Raw genomic sequence first — 25,240 nt, 5'->3', positions numbered from 1 at the left:
CAGTTCTCATGCTTTCACTAGCCCTGTAACAACTACGTAATACGGAAGATACATCTTTTGGAAACTGCTCCATAAAGTACTGAAGTGCATCTATACTGGTATCCAAGTGGCACGGCTACTTAGAACAGGATGTAAATAAAAATACCACAATATACTGACACTGCTTCAGCCATTTGGCTGGTATCCTACAAAACTGCATGATTAAGTCAATTTTGTTTTTTCTTTAAAATGTTTCTTAAAAGCATTAGAAGCCATGAATTACAAAAACTTTTTTTCAATTAAAAAAATAAGCTGATTAATAAAGCCCACATTGCCCCATTTGCATAAAAGCAAACCCTTTCCTTACATGTTGAATAAGAAAATATTTTTAAATAGAGAGATTTCTAGACAACCTAATCACTGGTTTATTCCATTGAAAACATCTGCACATGCAGTCAAAAAAATTCATGAGCTTCTCAAGTACAAAGACCTGAAACAAAAACCACATGAAAATCCTAGGTGAGCACAAATCAAAGCTCCTGCTTCTAAGGCCTGACAGACCTGTATCTGTTTACAAATGTGTGAGAACACGTCTGCTGACACAAGTCAGTCACTCCAGCTCTCTCCCCACTTTCTCCTACAGCCACAGTATTTGGAAATCTTCCTGCAAGCTAAGATTGAACTTTGGTTTGACTGCCATCTGCTGATCCCACGCTTTGGGAACCTGAAGACTCATTTACAAACACGTGCACAAAGCTTTCAAAATAGTCATTATGTTTTCTTTCAGTTTTTAGTAACAAAATTGTAAGAGAATTACTGGTAACAGGTATTTGTTTCAGGCAATTAAATCAGACAAAATACCCTGGGATTTAGCCTCCTTTTCTAATTTTCAGATAAACACAGAAAATGTTATAATTCTGTGTGCACAAATAAGATGACAACTGAAACAAAGCCATGTAACACAAAATCACTAAGAAACAGAGTAACAGGTGGAACAGCTACTCCTTGTAGTACAGAGAAACAGAGCTCAAGCAACTATTAAAGCAGTAATAGCAATAAAGGCTGTATTTCACAAAAATACTCGATGTTATGTAAACCCTTTGCTTCACTGTATCCAGATGAAACACATAAACACACACACAGCTACACACAGAAGAAACCAAACACATTTTCAGGACCTGCCATTTGAATAATGGATTTTTTCAGGAGCACAGAACCCCAGGTGGGATGCCAGGGACACAAATTCTGGTACTGTTTGTCTTGTTTCACAGCCTTGCTGGAAAACCACCTCAAAATGGGCCTTTATTGTGGAAATGTGCCTGCTTAAAGAGTTTCTTTATTTCTGATGTGGTATCTTCTGTAAAACATACTCTATTTTCACATGCACAAAAACCAGATACCTATTTTCTACAGAACCTATAAACAACCTTGTACAAATCCTTCAAATGACCCAGGACCTTCAGTGGTGGCATCTTTCTTTTTCTTGTTCTGCTCAAAAACCAAAAGTAACCCAAAACAGGACAGACAAGACTTCCATTTCAGTCACAATTCTGGTATCTCTTCAGACACAGACAGGTTGCAGTCAGAGAAGAAGGAAGAACTGTGTCCTCAGTGAATGCTAATCAGCAATAATCAGTAATTTTCTCAAAAAGAAACAAGGGAACAACACCCAATGCCTCAATCACGGTGCCTACAGAAACTGCAGCTCTTTTACTTTGTTCCCATCACCATGACAAGCACTCTTGGTCAGACTTCACAAAGGATATAAAAGTCTTCAATAAGAAGATGCCATTCTTCTATAGGCACCACACTCACTGTAACCACAACAAGAAGCACAACCTGTTTCTGCTTTGCACCCCTCCATCCCTTGACAACACTTTTCCTGGAGAGCTGGCAGACCACTGAAGCAGTACCATGGAATAACTCCCTGTTAGTGTGCTGAGGCTGTGTTCTGCTAGCAAAATGCACACATGAGCAAGAAGAAAACCAAACCGCTATTTGTTTCCCAAACAATAAAAATGAATTATCTAAGCACTGCTTAGATAGTAGATTCAGCACTGCTGAACCTACCTAAGACATACCTTTCACTTAAAAAACTTAGTTTATCTTATTTCTGTGGCACAGAACCAAATGATACTTTAAGAGTGATGTCGTCTGCACCCAATCTTTCTGGTTTAAGAATCATGTTTGCATTCTAGCTCCTCTGCAAAATGCATTGTTTCCTAGCAGAGGAAGGGAAGTTCAGAGAGCACAAGGAATAGGAATCAGTGGGAAAATCTACGACAAAGACAGTTATGTTTCCTCACACTCACTCAAATGGCATTTCAGTGCAGGAAGACAGAGAAGTTCAGATTTGAGATGAAAAAAGTACTAAGCACCAAAGCATGTATTTAAAGACTTTACAACACTCCAGCATTAAATAGATGAACGAATGGTGTTACGATTCTTTTTAATAAAAAAATAATTTTATGGCCTAGCACAGAACACTTGCATTCCTCAATAAGACTAAAGTAAATGGTCATTTTATAAGTGGAATAACATGTTCCAAGGTGTGTGCTTGCCAGTTACATACACCCCATATGTTGACCCTGGTGTGTGTTCTAGCTTACCCATCTCACGATTTGCTGCTAAGTAATGGAGTAAGACTTGCCTTGCAAACTGGCTAAGTCTGCCTCCTGTTGCTCAGTGACTTCTGCAGAAAATATTCACTACTAAGAAAAACAACTTCTGAAATGGTGAAGCTATCTGCAGTTGTAAGAATACTGTGTCTGCAAGGCCCAACTCTATGATAACCTCCATTTGCTGTATCATTGTCAGCCACATGTTCTCCCTTAGGCTGGCTTGCAATTCAACATTTTCCACCATGCACTGTCTCATCCTGCAAAGAAATGGTCCTCCTTTCAGACTGGTTTTTTTCCATACCAGCTAGTTACTCTCAGTGACTGCCTGTTCAATTTTCCTCTTTATAAATAGATGTTCTTTTCACACAATGACAAGGTGCCCTGTGGCATGGAGACAGCCTTCTTTTAGAATTATTTTTCTCTTTAACAATATTTTTAAAATATTTTTTTGCTTCTACATAAGATCCTCTTATGCTCATTATATTGTGTGATGCTTTGTCTCTCAATTCTCTATTTCTAGTAAAAGTCCAACTGTGCTTGTAAGGATTTATCTGCAGATTACAGCATGTGCTGGCAGGGCAAAGGCCTTTCCTGTGTTACCTCTCTATTGCAACACAATACAGACCTCTTCACCTAATCTAAATATTTGCATCTCCTTTATGAGGTCTAATACCAAAGAAATTATATTATACAGGAGCCATAATTTCTGATGACACTGTTATTCAAAGCAACAAGAATGAAGACTGAGATTAAAGAACTGTCCAAGATTCTAAGAGGACTTAGCAAACAGCTAATCTTCAGTGTAAGTAAGTGCAAAACAATGAACATGGGAAAATGAATCCTTCCTTCATATGTAAATGGATGGGCTCCAAGATGAATCATTAACACTTCTAGTTTTAATAGAGAGTGATGAAAACAGTTCTTGGAAGTGGTCAATGAAGCAAATAAAGTGCTAAAATTCAGAATTCCTAGGAAAAAAGCGAAGACCAAAACAGAAAGCATCACTATGCACCCATACAGATCCATGTTGCACCCATACAAATCCATGTCCCACCCACACCCTGGAGACTGCCTGCAGTCCTGGACCCTTTCTCTCAGGTGGATGTAACAGATCTGGAAAAGGTGCAGGGAAGGGCAGCCTAACACTGGAAAGGAAACCACCTTAAAAGTGTGCAACCAAGCACTGGAACTGCACACCAGCCACCTCACCCCTCCAAGCTGCACTCCACTATGATACCAGTGACATGTGTAATGCTGGGCTTTCCATTTTGCTGTGATTTACTGAAACAGCTTCCACCCTATGACTAGGGGACAGATGAGTGCCAACACAATACAGAAGTCACTCAACATTTTACATTATAAGATCATGCCTTAAGTAGCTTACACTACTCTGAGTTTTGACCTTCTTGTCCTTTGGAAGCTGGCTGGCTGCCTTCCACTGATTTGTTTTGCAATGTTCCAGTCAAAACATTTCAGCTGTTGCATGAGAAGGAGACCAGGAAAAATGTCACTTTATTTACTATTTTTTTTTAAAGAATAAAAATAACATTATTTCCCCCAAACCTCTGTAGGGAGGTCCTGAGACCTGAACACATTGGAAGAACTCGAAACATTTTAATTTCAAAAAGCTTTGTGAGGTTTCTTGACGTTTTGCAGATATATTTTCCAAGTTTTGACCACTCAAATATTGATCCTACCAAGGCCAAAGAGTCTGAAAGCCATGCTGGACACAGGCTCCCAAAATCACAGCAGGAAAATGACCTCTCCCCTTATCAGAGTCCCCTGAATGTAGTCAAGCTGGAGGAGGACAAAGAGGACACCAGAGCTGATTCCACAAGAAATAGAGGTGATTGTAATGACTTGCAAAAATAATTTTCTAAATACAATATAATCAATCATGCACAATGATTAATAACACATTAATTAACTTCAGATTGCATTATGATGCACATACATAAAAAGAATTCAGCCTGTGCACACAGTATCTTCTATGGCAGTGCTTAACTCATGGGTGCTCAACGCTCTCTCTGTTGGTATTTAATCCAGCACACACAAAAAAATACAAACGTTCTGTTGCATCCACAAAGAGGAAAGCTGGGCAGAAGACCAACTGCAAAGCAAGATGTGTCCATGGCTACAGCCCAAGTCCCATAATCGTGGCTGTTGCTCCAGCTTCTGTAGCTCACAGCACTACACTAACATCCTTTACAGAGTCACTCCCATAAATATTTAAAAACCAAGACTTTTTAGAAATGTCTTCCTTTATTCTTATCACTGCCCTAACAAAGTTATTATATTTAATAAGACTCCTAACATCCAACACACTGACTGTGAAGTGTGCTGTGTTTGTCTGCCAGTCTCCCCAGTTACAAGCCACCAAGGCCCTGACAGCTCCCAGGGATGCTGCCACAGGGACAGAGCCAAGCCACAGCTCTCTGGAGAGCTGCTCAGCTCTAGCCCTCCCTCATAACCCAAGTACTGACACAAATTGGGAAGACTGAATTGAAAGGAATTAGAAGGAGGAGGCTATCATCACGCAGACTGTTCTAAAGTAATTCAAGTAGGAAGTGAAAGCCCAAACCTTTCTAAGCACACACATAAGTTTTAGCAGTTACAACTTGCTGTACACGTACAGGAATCTCAGTCACAAAATTAGTGTTACTTCTCTAGATAAAGTTTCATGCTTTGTCACTAAATCCACTGAATAATAGAGCTGACATAACTCAACACTTAGGAATTTATACCCAGTCTATAAGTACTGCTCAAATGCACCTCATTTTTAGATGCAGGATTCATTTTATCCATGTATGTTCCCATGCTGTGTTACAAATACAGAGTCATTTCTGTGTTACTGTTAAAAAAACCCGAACCAAAATAAACCCTACACTTGGTATCACAGTTACAAGCACACTGCACTGGGAGATGCATTAACACAACCAGCAGGAATCCCACAGTCTTCTGAACTTCCCACTTGCTTGACAACCTGGAGGCTTTTTAACACGCTGCACTCTTCACTTGGACTTTGAGAGCTTTGGAGGTATCAGTAAGAACCAACTGTGGCTCTTGGCCTTCACTTTCCCATCCAAATGAGTTAAATATGCTTATTCATGTAAATTTTCTGGCATGTGTTGCCAACGAGTTTATGAAAGTATTAGTGATGTTAAAATACATGACTGAGTTGATGTAAGGAATACTTGACACTATAAGGAATAAAAGCAGGTGTATTTTTTCTGTTCAATTTGAAGTAAAACTATTATATTTTTATATATATTGTTTGGATAGATATTTTCATGGACAAAATAAAGCCAACTTATCCTGGCCCTATAGTATATCTACTAAGGGAGAAAATATGCAGCCCAGCAAGTTTTCTCTCCAATCCTTCTTTTCAGGCAAGTAATAAATCTTGAGTGAAAAAGTCACTGTGCTCTTCAGCTGTCACCACTAAGATTTTGTTTTTAAAAACCACAGCAGCCTTAAGGCTGATTTACTGCTCAGCCCTCCACACTCTGACAATCGAATAGTTGGAAACAAAAATCACTTGTGCACACCTGGAAATATTTTATTTGCTGTACTCATAAGAAAACAAAGTTTTCGTCAGTGAGGAAGGAGGAGGGGGAAGGGAAAGAGAGAGATTCAGGTGAATCTTAAAACCTAGTTCTTGACTTAAAGAGAAACTTCATTCCTAATAAAAGAAGACAGACACTACCTCTACACTCCAACTGAGTGCCCTGGCTCTCTGGGGACTATGGGTTCACTACACAATCCAACATCAAATCATCAACTTGGAGGTCCTGGCCAGTAAACAGAAGTGCTCATCAGCTGAGTCTATTTAGTCATTTCAGCTTGGCAGGTGAAAAGAATGTGTGCCAAATTCTAAATCATTTTACTCCCTTTTTTGCTCTTTTTTATTGACTCTCTTAATCAGCCTGAAGTGTAAGCAACTGATATTAATAATGACAAAATTAGACCTTTGAGAAACAGCTACTTTCCAGAGCACCTCTCTGCTCCAGACAGAACTGCCATTTAAACAAGATTAAGGATAAAAACCCAAACACATTCCAGAGAAAACCAAGTGATGGAAAATGTGATGATGCTAAGATTGCATAACAATTTTAGAACATCAGATCCTCTTTCCAATGGCATGTAGTTTGAGATATATTTTCCCTAAAGCTTTATTTTCTGAAAATTTATTATATGCTTCAGAGCAATCTTGTCTTCAAAGAAATCCCACATCTTCTGTTATTTCAAAGAACCATACTTGTACCCAAGCAAAATGATTTAAGCACTCAAAGTCCTGGCTGACTGGAAAGGAGACCCAACAAAATCTCACTCCTTATTTTTAAGCCCAGGGTTTTACAAGAATACGAGTGCCCTTTGACAAGCAGAGAGGCACTACAACATTTAAAGTAAAAAAATAATAATTAGTGTTTCAGCAGTGTTGAGAGACATGGACTGCAGCTGAGAGAAATGCAACTGCATTTAAAACAAAAAACTGGATATTCACATTCCCTCCTCCAGAGCCCTGAAGCAGGTGGGACCTGGGACCTTCTTTCAGGCACACCTTAGTTAGGGAGCTTCCCACCTGAGTACTTGGGACAGAAAGAAAACTAAATAATCAAAGCTCTCCTTCACAGTTCCAGGTACAACTCTCTCTCTGTGTTCCCATACCTAAAGCAGCAGGGAGTGGTGGGATGGTTTGCTGAGAAGACAGAGCCAGGCACTTTTCAGAGGTACAGGGCAGGCACAAGTTACAGCAAGCTAGACTGCTAGATTTAAGGAGAAATATCCTCCTGGTGAGGGTGGTAAAACAGTGCAACAAGTGTCCAGAGGCTGTGAAATCTCCATCCTTGGAGAAACTCAAAACTCTCCTGGAGTAGCCAACCTTACCAAACTGCCTCAGCAGGAGGCTGGACCAGGAGACCCCCAGGGGTCCCTTCTAACCTCCAGTATTTCACCATCTTTGATCAAATGGGGGGCTGGAGGGTGTCACAGAGGGAAACGTACATGACTGATGGACTGTGGGGCTTGTAACTACAGTTCTGCCCTGTATTTGGGAAAACTGAAATCCTACTGAGTCAAAGCTCTAACATAAGAAGCACATTTAGTCAGATGGATCTGACCAATGGGAATCTCAAAGAATCAAACATGTAAATAGGGAAATATGTGGCAGAGAGTTAAGTTTGTGCCACTGCCTCCAACTGCTAAATATGCTTGTAGCATCACCTGCTTTTTAACAGAACATACACATTTCCAGACAATAATGGATATATATGCAAAATTCTTTCCTATTCCTCTTAACCTGCAAAACCACAAACCTAAATATTTGAATTTCTTCCATAAGCCTTCAGAAAGACAGAACTTTGATGTTTCTAAAGAGGAAAGATTATTTACTTTTGCTGCAGGCAAGAAATCATGATTTCTTCACTGATTCTGCCAAATGGCCTTCTAATGCATTTTTTCTTTTTATCAAAACAAGTCACTTTAAATTAGAGTTGTCCCATAATTACATAGTAATCAACATTTTGAGGGTCAAATCAGCCATGGGGTAAGGGATTTTTATTCCCTTTCCTGATGCTTGGCAGTTGCTAGGAAGAATACAGGCTGCAGTTTTGTTTTATTTTGTTCTCCTAAGCAGAACAGTCAACTCACTCGAGGAGCAAGGCTGGCAACACATCATCTCATTAATCCTCATTGGTCCTATCACATCCTCATTCTTATGCAAATAGTGTATTTGAGGATAGATCTTGTCCTCACTCCAGGATGAGGAGAAGTGAAGCTGTAAGGGGCACCAGGATGAAATCCTATACCACAGGCCATCACTTCACTCAGCACCCTGTGTTTCACTTCCCAACTAATGTGTTTGACGTTCAAATTTGACCCAGCAGGAGGCAAAAATATCTGATGCCACAGCAACATGCACCTTGCTTCCTCTGCTAAAACATTCACCAAGATCCCTGGGGATCTGACTGTCTCTCTTCCTTCCCTGCACATTTGCTAATAGAGATGGAAACGCTGATTAAAAGGAAAAAAATATATTTGCATAGGAAGGTAATGATCAGCAAATTCACCCTTCTCACCCAAGAAATAAGCCCAGTTCTAAAAGACTAGGAAAACAGGTTCCACTGAAGAAGAAAATAAGGTCAAACAAATCCTGATGAATTGGTCTGGCTTTTTTTCCAAGGAAATCTGTCAAACTACACTGCAAAGCTTGCCCACATGTGTGTCTCAGAATTACATTTAATTTCAAGCTAATCAAACACACAGTGTTCACACTGTTTTATTCAAGGTTCATGGGGATGAGCAATCTCCTGTTAGGCCTACTGATCCATGGGAAAACACAGCCAAGCTCTGAATTGTAAACAGCTCTATAAAGTTACTGCAAAATATTTTAGGTATGAAAAAAATCACTCCTGAGTTGGTTAGTTATCAAAAGCAGAAAGCATTTTTGCAATTATTTACCATAAATTCTACTTATAGAATGAAAAGTAAAAGGGAAGCTTTTACCATTATTACTGACACAGAGAATTTTGTTTCTGTATCACTGGCAAAGACTGTCCAGAACATCTTGTTCCAGGACATTTCCCTTCCAAGGGGATTCACCTTCTGTGTCACACAGGGCTGAAAACAGTATGTGCTATTTTGTTTTCTTCTGAGAAACAGAAGCTGTCCCCAGGTACTTCCACCATCACATAAACTGGATGCACAGTAGCCAAGTGGACACAGCTCTAAGGCGGGAACAATATCTCATTGCAACCGCGGCATCTTAGAGAAATTACCTTATTAATAGACATTTGTAACAACTCAAACTTAGCACTAAGTAACTTTATAAAGCCTGTTCAGAATCAATCTGCTACCCGAGAGCAACACTCTGTAGTGTCTGCAGGATGATCAAGTCTGCAGAGGGCTCAGGGGAATCCCCACACGTTTGATATTCCCACGTGCTGGTCTCAAATTGCAGAAAATTTATCATCACCTATTTGTCAGTTATGAAGCAGCTGCATAAATGAAGATGCTGAATGGATTATTTTGTAAGCATACAGTGTAAAACCTCCAAAGCATGCATTCCTCAAATATTTTTCAGTTTGAAAAGCCAGAAGATAGTCACAAAAAGTACACCAGCATCTTCCCAGCAAGTTTTTCCTTTTCCTTGGAGTCAAGACAGACTTGGGGAAAGAACACAGAGTCAGTACATTGTGATCTGACCACAACTGTGCTGGTCATGCTTAAAAGTTCACCATCCTCACAAAATTCAGATGCACAAAAGATGACAAATTTTTACTCATCGAATTCAAATAAAACTTTCAGTCCCAGGCTAAGAGGTCTGGATTTGCATCAGAGGCACTGCTGACAGATAGCCAGTAACCAAGGCTTTACCCAAAAGTTCTTGGTATCTCAGGGTGGTGCCTGTGAAAGTACATAACACATGGTAGTACTGTCCCAATATAGCCAATACTTGAAATAAATACTGTCCCAGTCTCCCAATACTTCACATAAAACAAACAGATTTTTTTCAAATTCAGCTTAGTCTGACCCCAAGGAACAGTCAAAGAAAAGTGAAATCAATATGACAAAAGTGGAACCTTGAAAATTTCAGTTTTGCACAGACATGTTTTCACTGATGAGTTTTATTGTGTTTACTCTTTGATAGCTCCTTTTTGCCATGGCAGGCACACAGATCACTGCATAAGATCCAAGTAAGCATTTGCCAGGATTCCATGAGCTGTGTGGCTTCCTTCAGTTCAAAAGGAAAGAGGTTGTGTTCTGGAGCAAAAATACAACTGGTTTTTTTTTTCTCAAGACTTCATGTGTCTATGAATCTTACTTTAAAAGTGTGCACTTCATATGAATGCTCCAAGATAAACACAAAATACTATCCAAGAAACAGCTTAAAATGGGAGAATTTGTTAACATTAAAAAAATTAAGAAACTTATATGAAACTCTAGGAAAAACCAGGAAAAATAAATTTCATTAGCTTGTCAAATTAATGAAAGGTTGTGGAATAAAGAACTTTAGCAACTCTACAGAATGTATCTCAAGGGAAATCCCTTCAGACTGGCCTGTCTACTGTACTTAGTTGTGAGAAGACACAGCAGTGGTAGATGGTTTTAAGCTGGATTTTCTAGAGGGCTGCTGGGTTGGTTTTGTGTTTGGAGGTTTTCTGCAGTAAGTGCTACAACCCTCCTGCTTTTACAGACATGAAATGTTCTTGTTGCTCCAGCAGAGCAGTCACAGGATCTAAGGAGAAATCACAGTGTTTACAGTTGGAAACTGTACTGCTGGCAGCAGGCTAATGGCACTGAGGAGATATTTAATCCTTTGAAAGGAAGTAACTAATGAAACCAACAAACTCCAGCAAACTCCTGCATAAACAAACACAACGGAAGCAGAAACCACAAGAGCAGTTTGACAGAAATGTTGTTGTACAAGTTCAATGAGCTTGATTTAAGGAAAAATTTCTTCTAGGAAATAGATACTTATGTCTATCACAAAACATTTTGTTTCTGTTAAAAATTCAGGGAGGTGGGGGACAGACATAATTCTTTCCTCTGCCTCGTCTTCACGTTCAAACTCCTACTCTTAAACATTAAACTGATTAGTCAACAGTTTGGAGGGTAAAAAAGAATGGAATTATTCCAAAATGTGGTTCTCTCCAGAGAACAGGATATATGAGAGCAGATCTATCCGTACCTTGTCTATCATGTCCGGTCTGTTGGTGGCTGCCAAGACTGTCACGTCCTTCAGCTGCTCCATCCCATCCATTTCCGTCAGCAGCTGAGCCAAGACACGGTCTGATACACTGCCAGCACCTGAAGAGCTGATTGAACAATAAATAAGTTTTAAAAAGTCACAGCACCAGTGCCCCTTCCTAGAAAAATGCAAAAATTAAAAAATACGCTGTTCTTTTCAATATACAGGGATCTATCTTTTCATTTTAATTCTCTCTGATCTCTCTCTTCACCTTTTTCTCTCTTTTCCCCAAAACGGTATCAGTCTTGTGAAGTGAGTAAATGCAGATCAGAGAGTGAGTCCTTTGAAAGATTTCTTGGTACTCAGTAAAGTAGCTAAGGATTTTTTTCTTATTTCCTGGCAAAGTACATTGTAAAGACTTTAACACGATGTGGATGTCTGAAATAAACACTTTAAGATAACTGAATTCATGCAGCTTCCTTGATAGTCAGAAAACTCATTTCTAGCACTACTCAAGTTAGTGCTTATGCCACCCCATGAAGTATGAAAAGTTAGTTATGTATTTTGCAGACTTGATCTACATTATGTTATTCCCATCAAATGAGAATAAATTGAGTGCTGACCAACTGCCCCATAATAGCATTGTCAGTCCTTTAACTCAGCTGATTTTCCAGACACCAGGAAAAAACCACAAGACTGAGAAACTGAAAACTCCACTTTTTAAATCACCAATATGTGAAAAACCTAAACAGAGAAGGCATAAATTATTCTAGGCATTTTTTCTTTTCAGTTTGGAATTACCTCTGGTACCTTGCAGTATATGGAAAATTTGCTTAAATTACTTAACTGTATGTAAAAAAAAACCCATTCAAACAATAAAATCTGTTATTTTGGTTAAAGCTTCTAATATCTTAAAAAGACTAACTAGAAGATTTACACATCATCTTTGACACAAAGCTGTGTGCACATACATATGTGTGTGTGTGTATTATCACATATAACAGCAAATGCAAAAAAGGAAGTCAATGCATAAATGAAATCAAGAGACCAAGCACATACATCGTGATAAATAATATATCTCATTAACAGTTGTGTTCTTTATAACCTCCTTCTAATTCTCCATAGAGAAGTTATTTCTAAAGCATTATTAAAAATGGGTGACTGCACACCATCTGATTTTTTATTTTTGAGAGGACAATAGCTATTAGGACCATACACAGCTGCACACACTCATACATCAGCAGATGCATGACACAGATGATGTATATATATATATGTGTGTTCCCTGGAGCATCCAGCTCTATGTATATACTGGGGGGAAGGCAAGGCAAGAGTAAACAATGGTTCATCCCAAATGTTCATTTTGCTGAGCAGGGGCAGGGAAGCTGAAGCAGTGTGGGGAAAGTAGCTGGGAGTTGTCAGATAGTGCCAAAAATAGGTGTGTTTTTCCTCCTGTGCCAGAAAGCAGGAGCCCTGCCCCTGGCACACACCAAAAGCCTTGCTGTTTCAGACACAATATCCCTTATGGATGGCACACATGCACCCGACATCTCCCTTCACCCTCAGGACTGCCCTTGCAGAGATATTCCCCCCCTCACTGCACATGGAAGGGGTTCATCTCTATATGCTTAAACAGACCCTTTTCAGTACAATTTGAAAAAAATTAATCTCTGTAATTGCTCCAGATCTCTCCAACTTCATACTAAGAAGCAAAATGAAGTCTGATACTTGAAAAGAGACCAGGCTTCTCTAGACGACATCCATTTTCCTACTGTCACCCCAAATCTACATAGGATTAAGATCAATTTTTAATCTCCATTTTTTTAAAGTCTTTTTCCAAATGTACTCATAAATATTTATGCAGATATACAGGCACCTACACACACAAAAGCAGCAATCATCCTGCTGAACACTCCTTTGCAAAAAGAAATCCAAGGATTCAACATTAGCACTCCAGTGATTTCCAGCAGCTGGAGAACACTCGGGTACAGCTGCAGAGCTGTTCCATCCTGCACACCCAGTGTTGCAGCACAACTCTGCCCAAAGTGCCCCCTGAATGTCCCAAAGTCAAAGCAACAGAGATGTCCCCACTGCTGCTGGGCAATTCTCCTCCAGGGGAATTCTGTAACTTTCCTATTCAACAACTGGTTCTGTAATTTTTCAGTGCATAATAGGTAACTTATCAGACCCAGTCTGGAAAATATCTTTGAGGAGCTATAACAAATGCTGGCCAACAGAATATTTAACTTGCTAAGAAATATTAGAGAAGGGATTTGGGTTAGCTAGTCGTCAGCTTTTCAGTTTGCTGCAGCCAGGTTAGAAATTCCCAAGTGATATTAGAGCATTTCTGACATACCCATGGGTAATGGTCCCACTGACTTACAGGGGGCTGAACACGATAAAACACTTCAGGTGTTGAAAAAGGACAGTAAATGCTTTTCAGAGGACACAGAGCTGAAAGGAAATTAAAATCAACTTCACAACATAAATTAGTCTCAGTAGGGATGCAGGCCTCCCATCTTGCCCAGCTTTCACATTTACTCAACTTTATAGCCTGTAGATTGCACACAGAAAAAGCTAAGCAAAGAAAAAAATAAATTCCAAGACTGGGACTGAAATGTTAATGTTATATGAGATGATCTGAAGTCAGAAGACTTTGGGGAAGATACAAAGCTTTTGGGTTTTTTTAAGGAAACAAAGAAGAAATATTTGTGAAGAAAGACGTCTAGAACGGATATTACATTTTTTCCCAATATAAACATTTCTCTCACATGCTTCAGACTGGGGAAAAGAAAATAAAGATGTGTTCATTCTGAAGTAACCCCCCACTGTTATAGGGGAATTTACACTGCAAAGACTTGCATGCAATTAGGGTATAATCACAAAATTGCAGTTAAACAATCACTGGTGGCATAATACTGCCCAAACAATGAAGGGGGATACCAGTGCATCATTAGAGGCTCAATTATTATCTGTGAAAAGTGGAGTAAAAAAAAATATAAAATTAAAACAACACACATAAAATGTAAGTGTAATAAAACCAGTATGAAATGAAGAGATTTCTGGGCCTGTGAGACCAGGAATTCCCACTTTCAGTGCCTTTATTTACATAGTTCTCTATGCTGTCATATGAAGCACAATTTTTAGCACAGAGTCTCCAGCAAATTAGATTTTTGGCTTAAGAGGATACCCTATAAAAATCCCAGGCAGGCAAGGTTTTACAGTGAGAGAACTCTTTACCAGCTGCTGGGAGCTGCATCAGAGCCCCCCAGCCCGTGTGCTTCCAGAGCTCTGGCACTGCCCAAGCTGCCCACCTGAAGGGTGCCACACAAGTATGCATTTTCCCATTTCCCCATGATTTCCCAACAAGGGTTCCAAATTATCACAGGCAAGGGTCGTTAGGGCTGCCTGCACTTTTAAGGCAAAAGGCAGCCAGAGACACAAATGATGATTAACCCCCCAGTCCCATGGAGGTGTTGCCAAAATCAACTTCCAACTTCTTTGCATCCTCCACCCACCCCCTGCTACCTGAGCTCGACGTGTTGGTGTCACCATCCCAACTGCACAGAACAGTGCAGTTCTATCACTGCATCAAGGAGCACATTCAGTTCACTAGCTCATATATCTAGTCAAGAAAATGATGTTTGCAGATGTAACCAGATGACTCCCCATCCCACCACTGACTTTAACATCATTGAAGCCTGTCTGAACACCCTGCCTTCAGAATCAGGATCTTCATTTTTTTACCCTACTAAACTGTAGGCATGGAAATGCAGGAAATACTCACACAATAACATTTTGAGTGCTTAAATTCACAGCAGCTGGGAAGCTACAAAAGCAGAAGGAAGTCTGGGAGGGCTCCCCTCCTGAGAAGCCCCATTTCCCCAAGATGCCCTTATCTGAGGCAGATCTGTGAAGCCAAAGAGGCAGACCTCAGGAGAAGTATTCAGGACAAATCACTGCAGAGGGATTAATCTCCATGCAGCTGAAATCTCTAATGCAGGTTTTGTAAGAAGGGAGTACAGCCCACCTTCTTTACCAAATGTCATACCAAGCAAGATTTACAAAGAGATAAAAGCTGCCTCTATTATTATTTTTCCCCTTACAAAAGAAATGCAATCATAATCAAAACTTACAGGTTTTTAAAATAATGGTCACCATGATATCATTTCAGCTAATTCTTTCAGTGGAATCTCTGAAAATAATTTTGTATCAAAACAAATGTAAAACTCATTGACATTACAAAATGAGTTGGTATAAAAAAATTAACAGAAGTCAAAACAGACCTTTCTGTCAGACTTCTCCACAAACTAGTGAGGTAAAAGGTTCCTGAAATACCACAGTCCCCTGCCAGCACACTCCCAGGCAAGAGTCTCCTCGCTTGCACAGTCTGAAGGATTTTTATTGAGTCTGACATTTTTATCAGGGCTTTGCAGGGGTAACCTGTCAGCAAGCAGCACCTGCCAAGTCCATCTTTTCAGTCCAAGAGCCACGATCATAATTAACTGCCACACTGTTTTATTTCCATCCTCACAAACTCTGTGAGGTGAAATACAGCCGTGGCACTTCAAGGTTTTTCCACAGCATTAGGAAAAAACAAAAACAAATAACAACCTACTCCAATAGCATTACCAGTAAAATAATTGCAGCATATTCCCAGGTATAGAATTCCACTCAAAAATTCTATGGGTGGGGCATTTTGTTCAGCTGATAGAAACTGCCATGCCAGTTAGAAAAATCAGGCTCTTCCACAGAGATATAACCTCCTGAAACACACACTCAGTCAGAACATTTGTATATCTAAATACAGAAGAGCAGGCTCTCACCTTAGTTTTGAATCTGGCTTCCCCTCAGTGCGACTTGGGCTTCAAAACCCAAACTTTATTAAAGATGCTATGTTTACAGAGACACTTATATTTACATAAGCAGAATCATTATTTTTCCCATATAGCAGTTTTTTCTCTCACCCTCCACATCACAGCACCTTTTAGATCACACATTACATACATACATATTACATACATACTGCTGCACAATTCCTGCTTTGAGCCACAAAATTGTCATCCACAATTACAAGTTGATTCCTTCATGTACATGTGCTCATAACAGAAGAGGTATTTCATAAAATAAAAAGGCTTAGCATGCACACCCAGGCCTAACCATTATTGCACTTGGCCCAATTAACCTGTATGGAACAATTTCAGTGTATATTATTAATTCAAACCACTACAAATACTTCAGGCTTGGATGTAATTAAAAAGTTAGGAGAGATGTACAGCATTCACCTGTATCAGGTGCTTATATTACCCACTAAACTGTTTCACATCTTCCCTGTCTCAAGAGCAAAATTTAAGTACTGTAGAAGGGAGCTCTGCAGAGGGAACCTGAGGAAGTCTGGGTAGAACATTTAGCTTTATGGTCACCTCCAGGCCAAGAGAGTGTTTTTCCAACTGTCAATTCACCATCTAAGTGCAATTCAGTCATCTGGCCTTTAACATATTAGATAAGAATAGAATAGTAAAAGAACTCCTCATACTCCTTGAGTGCCCTGGATCATTTAAGCACAATTTCTTAAAAGAGATGAAGAGCTTTGTGAAAACAGCACAGTCAATTACCAGCTGTCAGCAGGTAACTTGGAAACAAGTGGCCTAGAGAGTGATGCAGAAACATCCTCATTATCCTCCAGTCATGCAACCAACCTCTTCCATTTGCCCATATTTCTCACTCTTGCAGCTTCCAGAAGTTACTGGAAGTGGGCCCAGAAAAACGAAACACAATGGAAGGAGAGAAAAGGAGGAAAGGATCCAGTTTGAGACAGGTTTGGAATCAAAAGGCTTCTTCCAGAGGGCTTTCCCCAACCACATCTCCAAGTCCTTAAGTGTCCATCCATCATCCATTTCCATCTGCCTGTAACTGATTCCAGACACACATCCATGACAGATGGACATTAAACCTTGCTTTCATCTGGCTCTGGCACTGACTGAAACAGGAAGGATGCTAACATCAAGAGTTCCCCTATTCTGTTAACACTGACTCTGCTTAAAGAAAAAAAACTGAAACCCCAAACACACACCTGATACACAGTAAAGTTCCCATTTCCTACCTTTTTTGTTTTCCTCGGCACATTCCTGGAAGTTAATCAAGGTGAAAACTGTAATCAGTCATGTCTGCCAGGGGAGCTATAGTTTAAGTTGGAAGTATTGCAGACCTAGAAGTAACTAACTAGACTGGATTGCATTTCATTATAACAATATTTAAGTGTAACAGGCTCACTTTCATCTGGAGTAAGTTTCATTTGGAGGTTTTAATTATAATTATGTTCCCCTTGTATTTAATTTAAAATAAAAATAAATACAACTTTCACTGGTGATGGTCCTCACTCTGCTGGGGCCCATTCACTGTAAGCTGACCTGCCACAGCTGGCACCAGACAGGGAACTGGGCACCACATATGCCCACTTTTGATCCCTGTAATCCTGGCATCTGTTTCAACTGATCCAAGAACCCAGACAGAGCCTCAAATGCATGTCCTTAGCTGAAAACTCCTGCTGTAGGTCAGCTTTGCTATGTTCTCACCAGCCCTACACTACACTAGCAGTGCCCCTGCACATTTATCCATACACTTGAATGACTTCAAGAAAAGTGCTGACAGATCCAGACCTATTTCCACTGATGCCAATGAATGCCAATAAAATTTTCTCTTGATTTCAAACGTCCAAATTATAACACAGGCTGACACAAATACAAATTATTGAGGTTTTCTGGTTTTGTTTTTTTGGTTGAATTGTTTTGTTTGGGGTTTTTTTTAACAAAAGGGAGCACACATTTAACACAGATTATGATAAAGTGTTAATGAGTTAGTTTAAAATTAATGGGCTTGCAGACATTTCCTGTACATACACATAACTACAGGCAATACTATTTGTCAAAATTGCTATTCCAAAGCAAATTAAAAGCTTTACTGCATGATTAAATCAATTCAAAGCTCAACCTTTTCAACACTCCTTGCTAGGCCTGAAAACTGGCACTGGACAAGCAGCTTTTTTTCCCAGACAAGAGATCTATTTAGATACAAAATTCGAAAACTGTAATTCAGACAGCAAAAGTTTGGAATTTGGAATGCCTCAGCTCTCAACCACATCCAAACACAGCTCAGATATTGCAGGGAATGAGCTGACATTACCCAATTTAGGGACAATAAATGACACCTTAAACCAGAAAAGCAAAGCTCCTAGCCTGAGTTAGCTGATAGAATTGGACCCCTCACAACACAGTGCAGAAAGTTAACTTTATTTTTCCCATGTTTTCTTTGTTTGCTTAGTTTTGCCTTTTGCATGAGTAATATTAGTGTGACAATACCTCCTCCAGCTCTGCTGCTGGTGACTTGCCACGTGCAAGGTGGTTTTCTGCTGAGAACCTCTCTCCTACCAAATGAGGCTTTGCTGAGTCCATGCAGGGTCCAGCCATAGGTTTCACTGTTAGGATGCAATACATTGACCTTCTTTGTGACAGAGGCTGCTGATTACACCAAGGATTATGCATTGACACAAAAATGTGATGGTATGCTCAAGTGTACAGTGAAATATGAGCTAAATATGAGCTAAAGTGTACAGTATAAATATGTGCTAAAATATCCCAGGCAGACAGCTTGGCCTAAAAACAGAAACTCTATCACAGTCCCTATTTAAAACAGAGGTAGCACAGTACAGAAGAGAAGCTGCTGCTCCTCACAGCTTCATCTAGAAGCCTCAGGGCCTCAAAAGTTAAGACTGCAAATATTTTAATACCTACAGTGAAAACAGCATGTCTTGCAGAGGCTCTGAACATTTGAAATTGTTGTTTAGGTGTGTATCTATCCCCTCCCCTGCATACAGGAAAAGTATCATCATATTGTAGTTTTAGGGTATTGGTACCAAAGACCCTTCATTGTGTCACCTCTGCCCTCACTCTGAACAGGTTAGCATCTACCACTTGTTTTGGCCTCCAGAAGTCAAATGCAAGGTACTGCTCTCATTCCTTGTCATTCCTTTTTTTTCCCTTTGAAAATGGAATTTATCAGTGTCTTTCACATCAGTCTATATTTCCCATATTACATTAAAGATCTGCAGTAAGGGGAGGAAATGTTTTGCTTCTGAAATACAAGAAAAGGAACAAATACATCTCTTGCACAAAAATCCTACTTATATAAACAATGTCCCATTTCCAAAGCAGAGAGATTTCTTCAGTTCAGCAGACTGTCTGTGCTGCATTTAAACAGAGCCACGTTCATTCATCACTTTCAAGTCTAATTACCAAGCCATTTCCCTCTTGGCAACATCTAATGGCCAGAAGAATTAGTTTTTACATGGTGAGGATACCAAGGGATAACAAATACCTATAACTCTTTGCAGCTGTACAATTTGTAAAGCCTCTCAAGCTCTGTCTGGGGAAGGGGTTACTACAAGGCAAACTTTCCTGCCCATGAGCTGCTGTACCTGGACCAGTCCTGCAGGTCTCACTTCAGTGCAGTCTCTCCTTTCAAAAGCAAGAATTAAAAACAGTCCTTACCAGCCTGTGGAAGGTAACACTAATCAGAACCACAAAGCAGTGAAGAGGTTCCATGCCTCACCTCCCTCAGCTCTCCAGGTGCACAACTGCTCCTGGCTGCACATCAAGCTGTGAAATGCCTGCTTTGTTTTAGAGATGTCAAAGGGTGGGTTGCTAGAGCTTCTCCCAGATGACTAACTCATAGCAAAGGAGAATTCTCGACCAAAGGCCTTTCTGAAACAAGGAAGCTTTCCTATCTCAATGAATTGTCCAGCTGCAAACTCCTAGTGACACCTTGACTTCCTACCATCTTTTCTTCTGCAGGTTTATTCTTTAAAATCAAAAGCTATGCTTTACAATCAGCTACAGTGAATGCCTCCCTTTTTCGTTATGAACATCTGAACACAGATCAGGCAAAGAGGGGAAAATCGTTCAAAAGTGCTAGAAGCACAGTGTAACAGATTAAAATGCAGACATAAATACAGCTCAGATCACCTATCTTCACTACCACACTGGAAAACTGAGTCCATTCAGAGTCACCCTCTCACATTCCTTTATCAAGGATCTCCAGATTTCTCCATCAAGTACCTGCTTCTTACACTATTCTGTTCCAGGCTGACAGGTATTCAGACCATATTTTAAATTCTTTGGTTAATATGTATTTGTCTTTTGCCTACATGCAAAACTGGGAGGTGGATGTGGATGGACAAGAAGAAAATCCCAGGAACTTAGTTCATATAGACAAACAATATGGAAATTCTTAGCAGGCTGGATACCAAATAATCTTTTCAAAATACATTTTGACACTGAACAATGTCAGTTTTGCTGACTTGAAGGTATTATTTCTTGTAACTGATAATGCACGCAGATACATTTTGTAAGGAAAAACACTGCTATCCAAGACATATCCCTACATTAGGTAGGGTGTTTAGAGGCATGGCAGTTATGAAGTTATGGCTTGGGAATGTATGATAAATAAAACACTGGCATAATGGAATGCAGCTACAGTGTTTTTCATGGAGTGAAGGCCTTGCAGTGACAGAGATTCCATTACATTACACCAAACACTGCAAAAAAGAGAACTCCTTAGGTTGCTTCATCTACCTGTTTTATAATTCATCACAAATTCTATTACTTTATATGTGTGTACTGAGGAGAAGGGATTTAGTGATCTTTACACAGGTTGGGAGCAAAACATTTGTGCTGAAAACCCACAAGCCTTAGTCAAATACAAATAAGTAATAATGGGTTCATGAACAGTTGGCAAACTGCTTTGAAGAGTGAAAGCATGAAGCAATTACTCAATGTTATTTCACATCTGTATTTAAGATCTGAACTAAGCATAAAACTACTCTCACAGCTTAACAGTTTGGGCATCTCTGCATCCCTGAACACGTCCTGTTCAGATCAGGAGTCGTTACCTGATGCACCACATTCTGCATAAAGTCCACAGAATACTATCAAGGACTTAAACCGAGAGGAAAAACTTTTACAAAGTTGTATCACAGAATGTTTTTCACTGCCAAGGCAGAGAAAACTAATTCAACCAACAGAGGGAATAGGGAGACAATATAAACAGGTGTTTCCTTGAAAACTTCAGTATGGTTAGTAATAGGACAGGAAATGGATCTCCAGAGGCCACAGATCGTTGGTATCTCTAATGCATTTGCAAATTCCTACTGTGCAAAGTCAGCCTGTAAAAAAAGGCCATTTCTAATAAGTGCCTTGTCTGGTTTCCTACACCATTTAATTTCAGATGAATTTTATGAGAACACTGCTACATATTTTACCTCCCATCTGGTTCAGATTTGACAATGAAATATTTGTGTGTCCCACCCTGTTCTTTTTAAAGCTCCAAAACCAGATGTCTCCAGCACAACACGACTGCAGCAGGTCATACTACATTCTTCAGCAAGCTGTGCCAGGCCTCCTACCCCCCACAGACAGTTCCAGGTAAGATAAAATTGGGTTGTTTACTCCCTGAAAGAATAAAGCAAGCAAGCAAACAAACAAACCTCTAGGGCACTGTGTGAAAAGGCTGATTAAAATGTACTATGGCTTATTCTTCCAACAGGTTTTATCTTGATGAAGTGGTGTTTCTAAAAGCTAAACATAATTAAGAATTGCAGCAGGGGAAGGAACCTTTCCCCTTCTGTAGGCTTTATTACAGCAAGCATTTTTGCAACTTCTCTATTGTGATAAGCAGGCAAGTGTTTCACTGTGTATCACAGGGTGGCTGGCATTTCTAGGAAGTTTGTAAGTGTCACATCTGCATATTCTGCATAGGTGAGGGATGGTGACGCAGACAGCTTCGAGCAGATTTTGCATTTTCAACAAAAAATGCACTTAGTTCTAAGCAGTTTCATAAGGCAGCTCTATGCTGCACATGATGCCACCTCCTATAACAAGCTGTATCACTGGAATGTCAGCACGACACCTTTTATCCTTAAGAGACAAATGGCTCTATTGCAATACAAAAGAATCTCCACGGATGTTGCAGATTTTTCTTATCCAGAAGAATTATGAAACTGTTGTGTCTTTAAACTGGATAAATATTTTCTACATGCAAGTATTTCATAGCTTTTCACACAATACAAGTACCCGTATTTCATTTGACACAAGGTAAAACCTCAGTGAAAAGCCAAAGGGCATGAGAAACAGTAGAATCGTTCCTACTAATGAGATGAGAAAGCAGGAGCTCCACCAGCTTACCTGTCTTGCCAAGTTAAATACAAGTCACAAATGCTATCCTTCTGTATCTGTAATGAATATATCTAATGAAATAATTCAAGACAGGTAATACACTTGTGATTGCACAATGCAAGAGTAATTTATGAGCAAATAACATCTGATTTTTGCAACAGGATTACTTACTTTCCCCTTTCAACTGCCAAGGCATCTATTTCATCAAAGAAAAGAATTGAAGGAGATACAGCTCTGGCTTTCCTAAAGATCTAAAAAAACAACAGTGAAGCACTCAGTTTTGAAGGATGGAAAATGTTTACAGAATGCTATCACCCCTTGCACACCTCAAAAGCTACGGCCACATAAAAAACCCCACACCACAAAAAACCCACCAAATCCCAGACCTTTCACAGGTTACTCATGGTACTGCACAGTGCAGACATATAACAAAAGATGCTATTGAATCCCAAAGCAGACAAGCATTTCTAGGCTGCAATTCTAGGAGGAATTGTAAAAAGCACAAATGATGCTTTCTGCTTTTCTGTTTTTTCTTTTTTGAACTTGAACAAGGAGGAGGTGTTGGTTTTGTGTTGTTTTTTTTTTTTTAAAGTTTAAAGATAACCTTATAAGCAGAGAAGAATTTGAATGTCAAGAAAGCTTAACAGATAACATTAACTAGAGCTTGCCCTTTCTCACCTCTCTCACTGCTCGTTCAGACTCACCAACATATTTATTCATCAGCTCAGGCCCCTGCAAAATTAAAAAAGGAAAAAAAATTAAAAGGTTACATTAATGTTAAAAGTTAAAATGTGACATTAATGTACAAAACTATGGGGACAATCTGCCAGTGCTACATTGGTCATGCTCTTTTACAAGACATAATTTGTCAATTACAAGCCTTATTTTTTAGACTCACCTTCTACCTATACAAAGTTTTCCTCCATTTGTTATAGCACTGGACATGCATGAAAGTTACTACTCCTCATCATAATACTTCCCTAGTACTTTCATGAGAAATTGAATTAACAACAAAAACAAACAAACAAAGCAACAAAACCACTTTGGGGTTCTTGAGTTGCTGACTCAAGAAAAGGAAAAAGAGGTCTGCAAATCAGCCAAAAAAATTATGGAAATTACATAAAAGTATTTACTTGTGCTCCCAACATGCATCTTGTCCAGCCAAGCAGCAGAACAGTGACTTAGACCCATGCTTAGCAGGGCTTCTTTGAACCTGAGAGTTTGCAGGTGCAGAAGGAAGCAGCTGCCACACAAGAGCACACCTGAAACTCATCCACAAGGCACTCCATCCCCAGCAAGAAAGCTGCTTAGTGTCTTACATTCCTTCTCCAAGACTGCCAAGCACCACTGGTGGTGCCAGCTGCTGCAGTGCCTGCTTATACTCACAGCCCTGTGCACCAGGAACACAGCAGAGACAAGGTCAGCATGCAAGGCCTGAACAAGTAATTACGATTATAAAAAGTAAAACAATGGAGAATTCTCAGAGTATTTTGTTCTGCTATATCCTGTAGGACAGGCTGCTTAAATAATGCATTTTAATGGGACTAAGATTCTCATGGGGTTGGTAATGACTCACTGACTTCAGCCTGGTTTGTATCACTGACCTGCAGCCACAACCAACGATGATTATCCACTGCCCTGAATGAAGAGACTGGGACTTCAATCTGTTTTCCAGGGAACAGGTGCTGTCATCATTTGACCAGCAAAAACTACATCCTACTTCATCTTCAGAAAACTGAACAACCTTCCTCTGCTTCACAGCCGCAAATAACTTCAGGTAATGCTCAGCTCAGAGCAGTAAGGCAGCTTTAAACAGCAGGTACAAAATTCATATTGTGTGGCAGACACACATTTATACATTGGCTGTGATAGAGATTCTCTTACCATCCCTCTTTGAATGAGACCATCTGGATTTTGTACCCAGAGTGACAGAATACAGATTAATTACTCTACAAATGCAATGCACTGCTGTTTGCAGTATCTCCTCTCCATGCTCATTTCCACTTTTGCAATAACACTTAATGCAATGACTCTATCTTTACACTGCCACCACTGGAAGTACCTGCACATATGTATGGGGGAAAAAAACCCTATACTTTTAAAAAGAAAAGCACAAGTTATCAGCTTGTCCATTATCCAAAGGGCAGGTGAGATAAATGCAGTAGCCAGTCCTAGGTACCTAGTATACCAGGCAGGTAAAAACAACCACACATGGGCTGGCTGGAAGAAGAGCACTGCATTCCTTGCCCATAGGAAATATAAATGATGCAATTAGCATTGCTTCTTTTCATCAGCATCCACCCTGAAAACAACTGCTGCAGTAGCTAAAATATCATCTGCAGGCTTTCAACAACTTCAAAATTTGAATCTGTTGGATACTTGTGTGGAAACAGAATTATTCAGACACATAGCTGAAGCATGAGAGAAATTAAGAGAGATGGAAAAAACAAGGTAAGAGAGAAACACAAAGCCTTTCCCTATTATTCACTGAGGACACTGAAAAGGAGGAGCATGCAGCAGTTTGTGCAGAACAGGCTTGCAGCTTCAAGAAACAGCACCCAGCTGCTCCAGACACTGCCATTCATCACCTGTACAGATGAGGAATTTGATAGCACAGGCCTAGCAAGTCCTTAAGGAACAACAGCACTGCCTTCTCCTTCTGTCTAGCTTTCTATAAAACTGAGCTGATACCCTGATAAACCTCTGCCCATTCTACCCACAAT

The 25,240-nt window shown here is 39.8% G+C and overlaps 1 protein-coding gene across 1 annotated transcript in view; it reads right to left on the bottom strand.

The window, feature by feature from the left end:
- Positions 1-25,240, bottom strand: part of SPATA5 (spermatogenesis associated 5) — a 140,244-nt gene that overhangs the window by 83,430 nt on the left and 31,574 nt on the right. Inside the window, exons 12-14 of the mRNA XM_030450446.1 lie at positions 23,196-23,249; positions 22,689-22,768; positions 11,290-11,416 (exon numbers count right to left, since the gene is read on the bottom strand). Of these exons, the coding sequence (XP_030306306.1) occupies positions 11,290-11,416; positions 22,689-22,768; positions 23,196-23,249 (261 nt within the window). The remainder of the gene's footprint in view (positions 1-11,289; positions 11,417-22,688; positions 22,769-23,195; positions 23,250-25,240) is intronic.

This window comes from Calypte anna, chromosome 4B (assembly GCF_003957555.1).
Source record: "Calypte anna isolate BGI_N300 chromosome 4B, bCalAnn1_v1.p, whole genome shotgun sequence".
Taxonomy (NCBI): Eukaryota; Metazoa; Chordata; class Aves; order Apodiformes; family Trochilidae; genus Calypte; species Calypte anna.
This window is presented reverse-complemented; position numbering and strand designations above follow the sequence as displayed.